Source organism: Hyaena hyaena, unplaced genomic scaffold (assembly GCF_003009895.1).
Source record: "Hyaena hyaena isolate Hyena2069 unplaced genomic scaffold, ASM300989v1 scaffold_1, whole genome shotgun sequence".
NCBI lineage: Eukaryota > Metazoa > Chordata > Mammalia > Carnivora > Hyaenidae > Hyaena > Hyaena hyaena.
The window spans coordinates 6084613-6102135 of NW_024080633.1; the positions used below are offsets into that span (position 1 = coordinate 6084613).

The following is a 17523-nucleotide window of genomic DNA, read 5'->3' on the forward strand; positions in this document are numbered from 1 at the left end:
ATGCAGACCAGGAAGCATGGGATCTGGGGTACGTGCTCACACATCTAGAGTGTGTACTCAAGTTAATACAGCTGTTGAGCCAGGAGTACATATGTGTATTAGAAAAACAAGTCCATCTGTAAAGCACTGCAAGACGCCTCCAGGTGTTCAGAATAGCTATTTAACATGAATATTTTATCAATGCCAGAGCAGACAGAGGGAAATTGTATCCATTATATCCCCACCACCATCACATGTGGTTGAATGGACGTCTGACTAAAGAATCTAAATATGTTTAAAACATTTTTCACCCCCAGTGAAACTAGCAAGTCCGGATCTGTGTTGTGATTGCGCCTGTGAGATTCGTGAAATATTTTGGAGACAATTCCATCTTGGAACTGTGGTTTGGCAAATTTTCATCCAAAGCATATGCTTTTATTTTATTTTTTAACTAGTCGTTCAAATGTGGGCAAGTTGACATTTTAGAGCAAGTGGTAGAATATGTGTGTATGGGAGGGTGTTGTTGTTTTACTTCTGTTTCATTTTCAAGTTCAACTTTTCAAATACAGGGATGGCTGAAGGGTAACAAAAAGCAGGAAAGAAAGCCTACTTAAGAAAATGTGGTTTCCAGGGATGGCCCCTCAGATCTGACAGGGTAGAGTCAAAGGCAAGGTCAGTCCCAGACTTTTGCTTAAGACCATTCAGTGGCTTCTTGTCATCCTCTAGATTCAGAAAAATCCTGTGGACCAGGTCTGGCTCTCTCTTTCCTGTTTCTTCTGGGGCTTCTTTGAGCCCTAGACCCTTCTGGTCTTTGGCCATCTTCTGCCTCTGTGCCTTCTTCCATGTTGTTCCCCATGCCTGGAACTCTTACTCATCCTTGTCCCTCCAACCTAGATGAATTCTACTTGGCCTTCAGGTCTTAGCTTCACTGTGATTTCTTCCAGAAAATGATGGTCTTCTATTTAGTGGTCCAAGGGTTGAATCTTCTGAAAAATTTCTTTAAAAATCTTTTTAATGTATTTATTTCTAAGAGAGAGAGAGAGAAAGCATGAGCAAGGGAGGGTCAGAGACAGAGGGAGATACAGAATCTGAAACAGGCTCCAGGCTCTGAGCTGGCTGTCAGCACAGAGCCCGACATGGGGCTCAAACCCACAAACCATGAGATCATGACCTGAGCCAAAGTCGGACGCTCAACCAACTGAGCCACACGGGCGGGTGCCCCTAAAATTTTTTTTAATGTTTATTTATTTTTGAGAGAGAGAGAGTGAGAGAGAGAGAGAGAGAGAGAGAGTGTGTGTGTGTGTGTGTGTGTGTGTATGTGAGCAAGCAGGGGAGGGGCAGAGAGAGAGGGAGACAAAGAATCCGAAGCAGGCTCCAGACTCTGAGCTGTCAGCACAGAGCCCAGTGCAGGGCTCCAACTCACAAACTGCAAGATCATGACCTGAGCCAAAGTCAGATGCCCAACCAACTAAGCCACCCAGACATCCCTGAAAACTTTCTGTATTCAGTTACTTCAGAAAGCAACGCAAACTCTAGAATGAAAAAGTCCAAACTGAGTGTGGCAATAATATTGTTGTTATAGAGCGGACTTCCATGGTTAAGAGGAAATAAAAATGGAGTCAATGGGCATTCTACTCATTTACTTATTAGACACAACTGTGGAGCAAATACTCTGAACCAGACACTGTGCTTAGCTCATTACCTAGATTGTCCCAAATCTTACAATAACCCTCTATTTCTTTCCTTATTTTTTTCATTTAAAACTATTTTAAAAATACCTTTTGAATACCTGCTATATGTCCGGCCTTATGCTAGGTATGGGGGGGGGGACATAATAGTAAACCAGGACAACACAGTGCCTGACCTTCTGGGGCCAGGAGCCTTGTGTGGCGGACACACCATGATAGACAGATGGTGCTGAGTGAATGTGTAAGCAGAAGTGGAAACACGGGGTCTCAGGACGTCTGGGTGGGCCCGTTGGTTAAGCGTCTGACTTTGACTCGGGTCATGATCTCAGAGTTTGTTGGTTTGAGCCCCATGTTGGGCTCTGTGCTGACAGCACAGAGCCTGCTTTGGCTTCTCTGCCTCCCTCTCTCTCTGCCCCTCCTCTGTTCATTCTCATTCTCATTCTCTCTCTCTCTCTCTCAAAATAAATAAATAAATAAGCAAATATTTTAAAATAATAATACAAAAAGAAGCTGAGACAGGGGCTCTGGATAAAGGGCAAGCAGTAGGCAGTCCCTGCAGCAAAGAGACTGGGAACATGGTTCTTAAGCTGAGAGTAGAAGGGGGTCAACAGAGGGGAGGGGAGGCATTGCTAGATGAAAAGCCTTTAGGTAAGCTTTTCCCTGCGGATCCTGATAGGGCTTGTGTAGCAGAAGCAGAGCCAGGAAGACAGTGAGGGCACCTGAGGTCAGAGAAGTCATCTAGAGCCAAAACTGCTGCCCCTTCCCAGGCCTCAAAAGCATTGGATGCTCCATTCTTTGACAAAGAGAAGCAAATATTGAATGAGTAAGGGGAAAGGGAATGTTTTCAAAGATTTTCCTGGCTGCTAGACAGAGAACTTCTGGAATTACCATTCAAATTACAAACCCTTGTGATGAAACCTATTTTCTCTATTGACTTCTTTGGGCAAAGCCATTTCTTTTCCACCCTAACTACACACAGCAACAAGATAATTGTCATTGTCATTACACTTGGGTATTTATTCCTTCCTTGGTGCTAATCAGTCAGAGGCTCTGATATTGGTCCTTCCATTACAAGGTTTCTTGTTGTTAGACTGGCATCCTCAAAGTCTGATAGATGACTTTCATCATTGGAGACATCGTTTCTGATATCACTGGCGATCACTTCTAGAAAAATGTGTGGGGCATGGGGACCCCTGGAAACAGTGGCTTGTACACGTCTCTCCCATTTGCATACCAGCAACCCTTGAAAAGCACACGTGGCATAATTTACAAGAGAAGACTGGCTTCATTCCACCCATCATCTTCCCCTCCAACTCCACTCTTCCTTCATGGAATGCCTGCTGCCATACCATGAAGTGATCTCTGCAGGACAATTTCCACATCACCCCATTTCATTGTCATCAAAACTCTGTGCAGTAAGCCTACAGCAGATGACAGCACAGCTGACATTTGGCCTCCAGAATATTCAGGAAATAGATAGTTGGAAATGAAACAAGTTCTCATCAGTATCTTGGCTCTCAAACCTCCTAAATTTGCTGCTGAAAGTTTGATGCTTGTTGATTGTTTCTTCCTTAAGTAGGCAAACTTCAGCCCCAGGAGTTAATAAAGCAAATTTTAAGTCTCGCCCCAGGTCCAGCAATGATGGCTGAACCGTGCATTTGATTGCATACGAAATGTGAACGGAGAAGCACAAAACCCTCCTCCTGGCAACTTTCAGCACAATGAGATCAGCTGCAAGAATGGAATAAATTGGAGATTGATTTCTTCGGTTCCATTCATTTGCAGAAATTTGCAGACAATTAAGCTGTCCCCCTACAGTATAGGTAGCTGATCCTTTTAGCCAAAGGCTGATTGAGATTTGTTCTCTATCCTCTGCACAAGTAGAGCTGTGATTCTCCAAGTACACTTGAGTAAAGAGAGCTAAGGAACTCTGTTCTGTGGACGTGGACCTCCCTGTAACGGTGGTCACCAGCTGTGGCCTGTGGAAATGAACAGCATCAGGCTTAGATTAGAGCAGGGGGGCCTGGAGTCACAGATGTCAGGGTTCCCATGCCTCACTTAAGAGCTAAGTGACTTTGGGTAAGTCTCTTACACCTTTGAGCCTGAGGAAAACAGGCATGGCAATTCTACCTGTGAGCTGTAGGAGGGGTTAAGTGGGATACTGTTACAGTGTGCCTAGTGCAGTGCCTGCCACACTCCTACTCCATCAATGTGAGTATCCACTATAGCAGACTTGGTGAGTCCAGGACAAGGATGCCAAGTAAATCTTTAGATTAGAAAGATGGGAAAGAAACAGGCTCTATGACCTTGAGACTAGAGTTTGGAATGGAAGCTTCAAACTCTGCAAAGGAATAATCTTCAGGATTCTTTAACTGGACATGGTCTTCAACCCCCAATGCATCACACCCTTGCATGAAACCAGTAAAAGCTCTCCTCTGTCTGGGAAGTACATATGACCTTCCCACCTTGATCTAGAAGACTGACCGCAACATGGCCAGGTTGACTGTTTGAGTCTCACCTGGCACTACCCTCTCTTAACTCCCTGCCTTGCCAGAGAGGATGCTCCGAGCTTCTACAAGGCTTTGCCTTGTTGAAATATCTCCTCTGAGCAGACAGACAGTTTTGCCCAAAAGTTATAATAGTAGGATGGAGACCAATGCCTGAAGCTTGTGGCTTCTTTATTAAGTTGGTTCTATTTTTCCCTCTCATTTATTGCCTGATGCAGACGGGAGCTGGGATGGAAGGGAAGGCAGACAGGAGTTCTCTGGTCACTGCCAGCCCATCTGAGGGTTGATTCATGAAGATCCACATGGCTAGACAGGTCCAAGCTGCTTTCTGGCCCTGTGTTCTATACAGAGGGAACAGGGTGTTTCCTCTCAAATCTCACTGCTTTCTTGGGGTAACCTCGGCTGGGTGTGGGAGGAGACAGTGCCAACCAAAACCTGGCATGGGGTCCCAGCTATGGAGCGCCATCTGGGAAAACCCTTCTGTCCTCCTTCACTTCTGGGGCACCTTGACCTTGTAGTGTTGACTCTGGGCACCTTGCCTTGACAGGTGACATAGGTGGGTTCTGTGGGAACAAAGCTTGTGACGGGACACTGGTGTGAGAAGGCACCCTCACCTGTGGGGGAGGAGGGTGAGAGGGACAGGAGTCTCAGCCATCATGGCACCCACAGGGACTCTGGGCGCCCACTGTACATGGTCCCACTTGGTAAGGGGGGAGCGGGCCCTTTACCAGTCACTAGGTATCGGCTCCATCCCTTCCTCTTTCACAGTCCTCACACCGTGGAGGCAAATCCACAGAAACGCTGTGGAAAATATTGTGGCTCCCTTTTCTGAAACATCCTAAGAAGGCAAGTGTGTGCAGACAGAAAGTAGACTCGTGGTAGCCCATGGCTGGGCTCAGGATGATGGAAATGTTCTAAAATTAGATAGTGATGACCACCCAACTCTGCAGACTTCCTGAAAACCACTGCATTCCACTCTTAAAAATGGGTGATTTTGATGGTCCTTAAATTCTGCCTCAGAAATACCTTAAAGATGCTGTGGAAAGTATAGACAGGGGGACACCAGCTCTGCCTTCCTCCGAATAAAACACTCAGACCAGCCTTTTTCAGAGAGACCCATGTGCCCTTTGGAGGCAGGGCTGGGAAAAAGAAAGAAATACAACAAAGGAACATCCTCCCGTTTCCCTCTGTAAGTCTGTTCTCCACATAACATGTGGGCTCCTGTCATTTCTCATATTAGACCACTCCCCAAGAGTCTCATCTCATGCCAGGATCTGAATTCCCTTTACCGGGTCCCTGAATGGTCTCCTCCCAGTCCCCATGGGTGCTCCGGCCAAGCAGGTAGCCTCGCTGCAGCTCAACAAGCCAGGTGTACTCCCTCAACCTGGCAGTCCCTCCTCCCCATGCCCATATGGCTCCCTTCTCCTTCATCCTTCATTGCCACTGCCAGGTGGGACGTTCCCCTGGACCTTCCCGTCTAAAACATCAGCATCCACCCACCCTGCACACATTCACTATCCCCCCAACCCCACATTGTACTCCTGGGCCATCATTCTGTTTGTCTGTCTGTCTTCCTGCTCTAGAATGTGAACTCCATGGGGACAGAAGCTTGTCTCTTGCTCACTGAACTTTCCTAGATGCTTAGAATTACTCCTGGCAGAGAGGAAAGGCTCCACAGATAGTTTTTGAATGAATGAATGAGCGAATGAGCGAATGAATGAGTGAATGAATGGCTATGAATCCCCTCTTCCTGCCCTTGTCACAGTTTTCGTTTCTTTCCTCCTTCCTCCTTCCCTCCCCCCTCCAGCCCCTCCTCTGTCCACAGCTGCAGCCCCCCGCCCCATTATTTCCAGCATGCTCTTTTTATTGTGTGATGTGATACCTCCAGGGAGTGTGAAACTTGCTTCTAACACACTGCCAATTTCTCCTGAGATTGAGAAGAAGGGAAGAAAGCAAATGGGATTGTAAACCAAACACCCTACCACAGGAAGACGAAGGCTCCAGGGAGCCCACATGGGAAGAGAGACATTCTGGGAAGGGGCGCAATTCTCCTGTAATAAAGTCCTGCACGAGCAAGTCTCCCTGAGGAAACAGTTCTGCCCCTTTGACTTAAGTCAAATTGGATGAGGCTGCTGCAGCCCTCCTGCTGTTCCAGGCTCAAAGATGCTGAGGATCATTGTCCAGCCAGAGTAGGGTTGTAGGGAGGGTCCCATGAGAGGCACACGCCTGCACATGTACACCTGTGGCTGAGGAAACCATCTTGGTTTGAAGTGGGAAGGTGTGTTGTGTGTTTCCTTGGGTTTAGGCTTGTCATGTGTGGCTGTTCCATGTTTATTCGCGAGCATGTGTGAGTGTGTGTGTATGTGTACACGTGCATATGTGTGTATTTGTATTTGGTGCAAATTTTGATGTTAGTGTGTCTGCGTCTGGTGAATCTGGAAACCTGGATGTGGTGGTGTGTCTGTGTTAAGATCTGGCCTTAGGCCACCCTCAGCTGAATTACTCACTCATAAAAGGGACTGAGTGGCTTGTCTTCATTTCCTCACATCCCTGTCCTGGTATTAATAAGATCCATCCTTCACTTTTGTGCTGTTCTTTGCAGAGCACAGACCGCTTTCACACACAATTTCTCATTTCATTCTGATAATCAAGATCACAAGCAGATTACCTTCCTTAACAGATGAGAAATTCCCCTTCAACCTCTCTCTGTCCTCAAGGAAAGCAGTTTCCATCTTCCTTTCTTGGGCTCTATGCTGCCGATCCACTCCCTTCCCGCCTCCTTGGGACACCTGCCACCATCAATTGTCCTTTGTGCTCATCCCATGCTGTGGCTTCCTTCTGCTAGCCCTTTCTTCCTCACACCCAGCACACTTCCTGGTCTCCCCTTGAACTGACAGACTTCTTCCTGGGTCTCTTCTTTCCTTCCCAAGTCTCTCCTTTCCTTTTGTAGTGAAGCCCTCACTTCTCATTGATTCCTGACATTTGACCCTAACACACCGGTAAACCGCTCTTCCCCAAATCACTACCTGTTCATTGTCAAGTCCAACAGCCTCCCTCTGGTTTTCGGCTTTTTGGAGGGGATATCTGCATTGGGTGACATGGCCATGCACCCCTTCCTTTTTGACATTTCATCTCTTCATCCTTCTGGTTTCCCCCTTTTTGTCACCTAATCTTTCTGTGGTTTTTGCTGGCCTTTTCAAAAAACCATCGAATGGTTGACTTCCTTTTCCCTCTGGATATAATGAGGGTGATGTCAGCTTTTCCTTTCCATCCAGCTACCCTTGTTTGTAGATGATTGTGACATCTCTCCCTAATTCATTGCTCCCTCCCGGATACAACTCTTGATACGCCCTCTAGAAATCCCTGTGGGATATCCAACAGCCCCTCAAGTCTAACCATCTGCAACATGCAACATCCGTGCCCAGAACTGCTATTTTTGTTTTTTTCTCTTTGCCCGCTATCTTGGTAATGGCAACATCAGAAGTCATGAAATCCTCAGACAGTCTCTCCTTTGCCCTGATGTTCCATTCTTCCCCACACCATGTCTCTTCCCCTTCTATAAACCGCTTTTAGGTGGCTCACATTTTTTTATCCTGACTGTTTCTGTTTTCTTTCCTTAGGGTTACAACCACAGCCTGGTGCGTTCAAAGGCTTCACTCAGTGGATTGACAGATACAAACACACACAGGGGCATAAACATTATTATACAACACACTTGTCTAGATATGCATAAAGTGTATGATTGTCAGTCAAATCAGATGTATGGCTCCTACATGATCCCTGTAACACAGAAACACGTGGCTTCAAAGCATTCCGACAAACCATTTAGCACAGACCTGATCAAAGTTAGACATGGAAGCAAGTATAGAAGTAGACACTTGTCAACAAACATATTTAGATATGCACATATATCAGACAAAGATAGGAGCTACTGACATAAAAGCATGGTCATGGACAAATATGTATTGAGGTCTCCATCACTATGAGGCAAAAAGTTGGAAGATACAAGATGTCCTGGCCCAAGTAATTCCTTAACATGCCCACAGTGGAGGGCTCTGATGGACATGGAGACACCTCTAAAATCAGTCATTCCCACCTTCTACCATGTTCCCTTCGACATGCAGAGCTTCCTCCTTCTTAGGCACTTTAGACCCCAAGGCTGATGTAGCTGTGCTTGTTACCAAGCTCTGGGCTGCTGTGAGAGACAGAAATGAACTGGCCATTGCAGGCTTGGCTCACTAATAATAAGCTAGGAGGACACCAGATGTGGGAATGGGGACTCAGGGGCCTGACCTTCTAGGTACCCATGAGAACAAAATTATCACCCATTCACAGACCTGCAAACTCAAATAAGCCGTTTATTACAAATAATGGAAAGTTTGCTGTTGATGACACAGTATGCTTTTTCATTACTTTAGACACATTTACACATATATTCTCATAATGAACTAAAGCCTACCTTTGCTGTGTCACAGAGCCAAATCACCTATCCTTTATATTTGCATAGGACTTTAAATCTTTTCAGGGTGCTTTCTGAGTCATTCTCTCATCTGAACCTCAAGGTTCTTTTTATTGTAAATGAGATTCGTATGTTGTACATATTTTGCATGTTTTCTATTCTTTTGCAATTCCCTAGTAAACCAACAGAATCTTCACAGATGTTATATGTCAGTGTTCTATGAATATAATCCACTGTGTTTTTCATTGTCTTATTGTCTGTTCCATTTTCTATTTCTCTATGCTGTCTTTTGTTTCCTTAGGCTGGGTTATTTTTTTGGTGGTAGTTGGGTGGGTGGGTGGATTTGTTGTTGTTTTAACCCCTCTTACTTTTTCTCCATTACATTTACACACTCTAGTTTTCTGTCTTTACCTGAATATTAATTATTTGGTCTTCCTAGAGACCAAACAGTTTTATTTGCACCCATACATTGATATTTTAAGTATTATTCTTCCATGTTTATATAAGAATAGAAGGTGCTCAATATGGCATTCTACGTTTCCCTACACATTTTATTCTAGATACTCTGCTAGTTAGGTGAGTTGAACAAGTCCCACAAACCTCTATGAACTTGATATTCTTCATTGGTTGAGGAAGACCAAGATTTACTAGAGATATTAATTGCAAATATTAGAGTATACCCATGTGAAGGGCCCAGCACATTGCCCATTGCCCACTTAAGAGAGTGTGGTGGTGATTGTGGAAGCAGTCAGACATGGTAATAGTGGTTAGAATGTGCTCTTTACGCCTATGTTACTGGTAACCACCTAAGAGTGTCTCTTGCTGATGGACCCAAATTCAACCTTGTCTTGCAGTTGAACCTTTAAGTTGTTTGCCATGTTTACCCTTTGTAAATAATATCCCGCTGAACACTTTCCTGCATACAATTGTATTCTCCTTTTGAATTTAGAATTTGAATGTATTCCTGGGGTAATATCACTGACTGAAGGGGTATGTACAGGTTTAAGATTCCTAAATAAGTATTGCGCAATTGTGTTCCACAAGAGAACCATCAGATTACACTCCTACCAAAATCTAAAGAAAAATCTTGGAAGCTTTCTTGGCCTTAGTTGATCTTGTTTCCTGTTTGATGTTTCTTATATGATTTTTCTTTAAAACCACACACACACACACACACACACACACACATACATACGTGCATGCAAATATACACATATTTTTGTGGGGTGTGGATCAACAATGATATTTAAATACCATTTGCCACACTTTGGCAGGAACCTGTCATCCAAAGTTTGAGACAATTTGGATGACACATTACATAACTTGAGCTAGTATTGGCATTGAATGAGATTGGTTTATGTACTGAAAATGATGTTCCGCTTTCAGTCTTCTGATCCGACCAAGGGGAAAGTCTCAGCTTGGTATTAACAACCCTTTAGACCCCTTGCTTATCTCCCTTTTAGAAAGAGGAACTTATTTCCCCCTGAATTTCCAAATCAAGCTGGATACCCTCATTTTGTCTCCAGTATATTTATTTTCATGTTTTTCCTACTTCTTATGAAAAGCAATACCAGTGTTTTATTTAAAATTATGATATAACATTTCCTTGTTTGCACACATGTATGTCATTGAATAGTTAAATTACAGATGGGCAGAAATCCTGACAGTGTTGTTCCAGTCATTGAAACTGGGGACACAGAGCATGGGTGGTGTGTTCCAACAGTTGGCCCAGGAATACCAACAAAGATTCCTTGACAAAACATAGACTAGGAGTCTCCATAATGCCTGGCACAGGGTGGGACTTAGCGATTGCCCCTTTATCCCTGTGCATTTGTGAATGTAAGCACTTTGCAGTCAGCCATGAGAAGAGTTGCTTTTATATCCAGTGGGTTCTGGATTCGTGACCAGGTGAGTAATCTCCTCACTTGGCAGATTAAGAACAGGAATATCCAAGCACTGAAGGATGTATAAATCAAGACTGACATTGTGAATAGAATGATTCAGAAGATGGGATTAAAGAGCTTAATGATAGTCATTGTGAATCACGATGTCAGCTTTAGTATGATTCTAATGATGTACTTGCTAACGCTAATGAGGTTTGATAGAATAAAATTAACAATGTCCAAACAGCCCTATGCTTTCACAACAAAGGAAGCATATCTCAGAGCAGACTGATACATACTTTCTGTGGGGTTTTTTAGTTGATTGATTTTGAGTTTTTTTCTCTTTTAGGATATATTTAAATTTGCAAGAACTTCTCCTGTCCCAAGACAAAAGAGGTCCATTGTGGTATCTCCCATTTTAATTCCAGAGAGTCAGCGACAACCTTTCCCAAGAGACGTTGGCAAGGTAAGTCAGACAAAAGACAAATGACATGACAAAGGCGTGTTTTAATAAAAAGAGGAAAGCATACAAAGGCAAGCTGACTGTGACTGTCTTGGTGGCCTCCTGAAGTTGGCCTCTATTCCTCTATGATAAGAAACCAGATGTTTTTGCCAATAAAAAAGAATGACAAAGCCAACAAACAAATAAGAAATGGGATTTCCAAAAACAATAACAACACCTCTGAATATCATGCGTTGGAGAGCTATGTGTCATTTGAACATGCTAAAGTTGTGTCAGGAAGATGTCACTGGTTAAGAAATAGGCCCATCGCTTTTAAGATGATGTCCGGGCCACCAGCTAGATACTATACTATACTATACTATACTATACTATACTATACTATACTATACTATACTAGTATAGCAGTATGATGATATGTGCCCTCTTAATTCAGATCCTAATTTTCAAATGTGTAAGTCCAGTAGCACCCTGGGTGAGCTCTAAGATCCTACTAAGATCAAAAGAACTAAATCATACTAACCAGACCCAGAAAACACTGTCACATGAATCAGGGCAACAACCTTTCCAGGAAGAAACATTCACTGTTAAATAGACAGAAATACTGATGTTGCTTGATCAGCACATTCTCTCCCCATAGGAAAGTCAACATGGAGAATCTAATTTAAGCCAGTTAGTATTTTTGGTCATCCTGGAATTTGAACAGTGGAGGTTAGTTCAGTGAATGACCTTAATGGTTGGGTGCTATTGAAATATTTACTCATTTATTACGTAAATAAGGAGCCCTTTTCATATGCCAGACTTCAAGACTGGGACTGGGTGAATATTGGTGTGAACAGCACAGAAGCCCATATTGTGATAGAGCTTGCATTGTAGTGAGGAGGCTATGTTTCAATGAGTAAATAAACAAACAAGAAAATTGCAGAGGATAAGAAATTCTGTGAAGAGCAGAAACAGCTGTTCAGAAAGAGACTAAGTGGCAAGACCAGGGAGCAGAGGAACAGGAATGTTCACATGATGGCCACGTGGGCTGGTCTGAGACCCTGGTGTTTGAATGGAGACTGGAGAGGGGAGAAAAGGACAGCCACAGAAAGATCTGGGGGAGCTGCGTTCTTAGCAGAGGGTACTGCATGTACAAAGGTCTGGAAGAGGGAAGGAATGAGGCATATCCGAGAAGCAAAATGTCTGGATGACCACAGTGTACACAGGGAAGAGAGTGGTAAGAGCTGAAGCTCGAGGACCTGTACTGTCACAGGGGCTTCAGACACCATGCCAACTGGGAATTTCATTGTATACACAGCAAGTGTATACACACTACTGGAAGTTCTCCCAGGTGTGTGTGTGTGTGTGTGTGTGTGTATGCATGTGGACTGAAAGACCCTCTGGCTGCCTCGTAGGGAATGATTTGTGGGAGCAGAGTGGTTAGGAGGAGTGGACACAGAAGGATCTGCCAATAGGGGTGTTACAGGGTGACCTGGACCAGAAGTGAGGTAATTTGGACCATTAGAAATCTATTTCTGTTGGAAATTAGAGGCATCAATAATCCATGTCCTGGTAATCACCATATTTGGGATTTTAAGCTACCACTGTGCCAAAGATCCCTTCCTTTAAGCAAAACCTTGCCAGAGGTCCAGGGCATGAGACAAAGGGAAGCAGAGCTGGTCCAAGTGGATGTTGGTGGGGTGTATGAGCCCTGCTCTTTGGACAGCTGTCACCACTGCAATGGCCCTTGTGTCAGTCCCTGTCCCTGAAGTCAAGGGTGGCACTCACCATGGACCAGATTCCTCAAGGCTGCAGGGCTCTGCCCCCACATCATTTCAGAGACACAAGTTGTATACTTGCTCTTTAGACTTTTATGTAAGCCTGGTATTCTCAACCCCCACTGTGCATCAGAGCTGCCTGGAGAAGTTAAAAGACTGATGCCAGGCTCCACCTTCCAAGATCAACTCAGTTGGTCAAGAAGTGAGGACCAGGCATCAGCAATTTTCTTTTAAATCCCAGGTGATTCTGATGTGCAACCAGGGTTGAGAACCACTGACGTACCCCAGTACTACCTCAAGAGTAGTGATGGACTAGCAGCATCAGCACCACCTGGTTGGGAATACCTGCAAAAACTATTGTTTCTCCATGCTTTTTATGCCTGTAAAGGAACTTTTTCCCTCTTTGTGCATGCATGGTTTTATTCACTCACTTTATCCTTTTCTTCCTATCTTATGCCTTACCTTCATTCACCCCACCAGGAGCTAACAAGGGGTGCTCTGCGGAGCTCTGAGAGAGTGTATAGGTGTCTTCAGAGAGTGCTGGGGAGGTGGGAAGAAGAGAGGCGTATCCTCCTGGCCCACCCAAACTCTCTGAGTCAGGCAGCTCTAATTTTATAAATATCACACGTTAGACTTCAGCGTAGAATGCCATTTGAAGAAGAGACTGTGGTTATGAATGTATAAAGACACTTGTCTCACTTTGGTTTCCCCCAGAAGCTGACCCTGAGACAAGAATTCAAATGCAGCTAGTTTATGTAGGAGGTGAAGAGAATACTGGTAAGGGGGTGAGGAAGTGATCCAGGGAAGGGAAACAGCCAACTGAGACGCCTGTTTATCAAGGCAAATGACACTGTTGGTGGCTGCATTGTAATCATCCCAAGGAGAAGTGCTAGGTAATGGTGGAAAGCACATTCCATAGGGGAGAAGACTGGGGTATTCATAGACCAACCCCATCCGTCTTGGTCCAGGGTCTTTCCCAAGGGTCTAAACCTTCCAGCACATCCAGTTTTCCCTGTGTTCTGGGCACCAGCACAACAGCTTTCTGGGGCCTGGGGGAGACACCTGGAAGGAAGCCTGCTGGTGTGCCCTGAAAAGGTGAGGTCCAAGGGAGGAGACAGGGCACTGATGGATTCTGTTCTGTCACCAAACTTAATATAAATAGGTTTGTTTGCAGGCCAGGTTTGCCCTGGCTCATCTTCTGCTCCCACCTCATTTTCTGAACTTTTCTTGTCTCATGCCTTTGGAGAGGACTGTGCTTGCTTCTCTCCATGAATACGTGTTCGCTGCATCCCAGGTGGGCAGATTTCTGAAATTCAGCCCAATTCACGTCACTAAGCACACATTCTGCATCTGCATTTACAAGGCGCTGTGCTAGGGGCTGGGGATTTAAGGACAAAAGGCAATGGACAGGGTTCTTAATCTCACAGGATTATAGAAGAGTAGAAAAAAATCATTACAAACACATTATTTGTCCAATGTGAAGTATAAGCACCTTTCATCTATTACGTTAAATTCTCATACAAGGGACCCCATGAGGATCATCCTTCAGTGCGCAAGGTAACAGTAAGGAGAGTCAGAGGGAGAAAGTCACCTCTACAAAATCACACAGTCGGTTAGTAGCAGAAACAAATTCCAAGCCAACTCTTTGAGATTTCAGTCTGTGCCCTTAACTCATATGCTCAGCACCGCTGCTAAAGGCAATCTGAGAATTCTCTTACATGGGATGAAATATCTTTGCTGACAGCTACTCTCTTTAAAACAACATTAAAATTAAATTTAATTATTTGAATTTGAAGTACACCCAAAAATATAGGATGGATAGAGAGCTGGGTAATTGGAGAGATACATGGTGAGACAAATTTAGTAAGATGTTAATGGTAGAATCTGGGTGATGGGCATAAGGATGATCACTGAAAACTTCTTTCAGCGTTTCCTCTGTTTGGAAATTTCATAATATAATGCTGGGGGAAAAATTAAATTTAACTAAATATAACATTATCATAAAACACACAAGAATTGGCATGCTGGCACAAAAATACTTTTTTGTTTAACTTGCACTTCAAGAGGATGGATGGAGACTAAGTATTTCTTTATATTTTTTGTCATATTTTATCACAATCTAAATGCCTTTAAAGAAAGGAGACTTATATACTTCAGGGTAAAGACATCAAAAGCAGGGTGCTGCAATGAATCCACTCTCCTGGGTGGGGGAGGTGGATTTTTCTCAGTTCAGGCTGTGCCGTGTGGAATTGTGTATTGACAGAAAAGCTATGCAGGTAGCCCTGGAGGTTAGACAAAGTTTTGGCTCATGCATAATTTATTTATCTGCCAAATAATTAATTAGTTGGTAAGTGGCTAACTTACTGGAATTTGGAGGCTGCTTTTCCATTCTCTCCCTAGTGTTTCTGAAAAATGGGTTAAATACCCAATTGCAAACATACTCCCTCAAACCTGTGATTTCCTTCCTGTTTTTGAATTCTAGATGCCAGTGAAGATCTGGGAGTGTATGCCCTAAAGAGAAATGCGTGGTTCCCAACATGTGCTTTTTCCCTCCCCCTTCAAAAAGTGTGACTATTTCAAAATTTGAGCTATAAATAATTTCTTAGTTTTACCAACTTTCACTGATAAATATTTGATTGCCTCTTTAGAGATTTTTGAGTTCTTGGGCCTGATTGATTGAGAGCAGGGGACTTTAAATCAGTGGGGCAGCAAGGAGGTCTTTGGGAGACGTATTTTATTCTGTTTTATATTAAGTTTGAAAGACAAGCCATTTATGAAATGCTTATTAGAGATTCTACTTTCATCACAACCCCTTTTCATCAAAACCAATGAAAGTACATTTTACTGAAAATCCTTTTTTTATATCCTCTATAAATTGGTAGAATGGGCCTTTAGAAGGACATCTTTAACCCAAGATGGGAGAAATATGTAATTGGACCGTGTGCTTTTCATAAAGGGAATCAACATAGATCATTAGGCCAAATCATGAAAACCACTCAACCAGGACTCTGCTTTGATTGTGTCATGAATGCAAGTCATCCATGAGGGTAATTGATGGTGGTTCCTAAATATTCCTCCAAGTTCTGGGCATACCATTTAGTAGGGACCTCCCCTTATCCAAGTACTCTGTACCTCCCATTTATGCCCAGCTATGTAAACAGGTACCAAGGAATCTGGTGTCTTGAAACTGAATTTGTTTTACTCCACATAATAGCCATTTGCATCACTTTAAGAACCCATGGATGCCAAGCTGTGTCCTCAGAAGCTGGTCCAGAAATCTGGTACTAGATTCTCAGTACTCCTCCATCTCACCCTCCTACTAAAACATAGACTTAGCCCCATTCTATTGCCTGGCTAGTTCTGTGAACTCACCATCAGCCCTCCATCCCTTTTCAAATCCACTGCTTCACATTTTTTATTCAAATCTGACTACATGCCTCTTCTCAGAAATTTATAGCTGTTTAATTTCTCCTTTAAAAAAATTTTATGTTTATTTATTAATTTTGAAAGAGTGAGTGGGGTGCCAGGGACACAGACAGAGAGGGAGAGAGAATCCCAAGCAGGCTCCATGCTGTCAGTGCAGATCTCTACACGGGGCTCAAATTCACTTACTGTGAGATCATGACCTGAGCCAAAATTAAGAGTCTGACAATTAACTGACTGAGCCACACAGGCACCCCTAATTTTTCCTTTTAAAAAGATCTAGGAATTTTACTTAATAACTAAAATTTACCACTGGCTAGTGTATAGAAGAGAAATTTGGGGATGCCTGGGTGGCTCAGTAGGTTAAGAGTCCAACTTTGGCTCAGGTCATGATTTCGCAGTTCATGGGTTCAAGCACCACATCAGGCTCCATGCTGACAGCTCAGAACCTGAAGCCTGATTCAGATTCTCTGTCTCCTTCTCTCTCTGCCCCTCCCCTGCTCATTCTCTCTTGCTCTCGCTCTCGCTCTCTTTCTGTCTCAAAAATAAATAAACATGAACAAAAGAGAAATTTGAATATAAGAGATCCAAGATGTCCAGAAGCTCAGCATTTGAAAATTCATGCAGAGATGAATAGCAGAATTTATTTCTACATGCAGCAGCCCCACTCATACATATGCCTTTCCTGTAACTATGACTTAGAACTCTTTCCTCTTTCTGGGGCACATGACCTTCATCCTCACTCTGCAGGGGCTGACATGTTTACATTCAGGTCTTCACTGTCTAGTGGAACATTTACATCCTTGCAGAAAGTTCTGTCCACACTGCCCAGTATGGTAGCCTCTAACCAACCACATGTGACTATTGAACCCTTGATGTGTGGACAACGCAACCGAGAAACTGGATTTTTAAATTTTATCTAATTTTAACTAATTTAATTCAAACTTTAAAACTACTATTTGATTCAGTTATTAGCATATGAAATCTCCTTTTTCAACTGTAAATTTTAATCTAAGTACAGGTCCAATGCTTTTCATGAAAATATAATATCTAAATTGATATGTAAGTATAATATAAACACAGGGTTTCAAAAGCATATTACCCCCACATACAAAGAATGGAAAATATCTCATTAATAATCCTTATATTCATGTCATGTTGAAATCAAAACATTTTGGATATCTTGGTATGATTAAAATTCTTATTACTTGGTTTCTTATGTCGCTACCAGAAAATTTAAAATTATTTGTATGACTTGCATTATATTCCCATTGGTCACTTCTGGGCTAATGCCTATTTCTGATATAGCCTCTTCCTTGGGATTTTTGTTTGACCTCCTTTACACACTGTTTATACCTCTCTGC

The 17523-nt window shown here is 43.3% G+C and overlaps 1 protein-coding gene across 1 annotated transcript in view; it reads left to right on the top strand.

The window, feature by feature from the left end:
* CDH13 (cadherin 13) overlaps window positions 1-17523 on the top strand; it is a 1034982-nt gene that overhangs the window by 445094 nt on the left and 572365 nt on the right. Inside the window, exon 4 of the mRNA XM_039227348.1 lies at window positions 10866-10982. Within this exon, the coding sequence (XP_039083279.1) occupies window positions 10866-10982 (117 nt within the window). The remainder of the gene's footprint in view (window positions 1-10865; window positions 10983-17523) is intronic.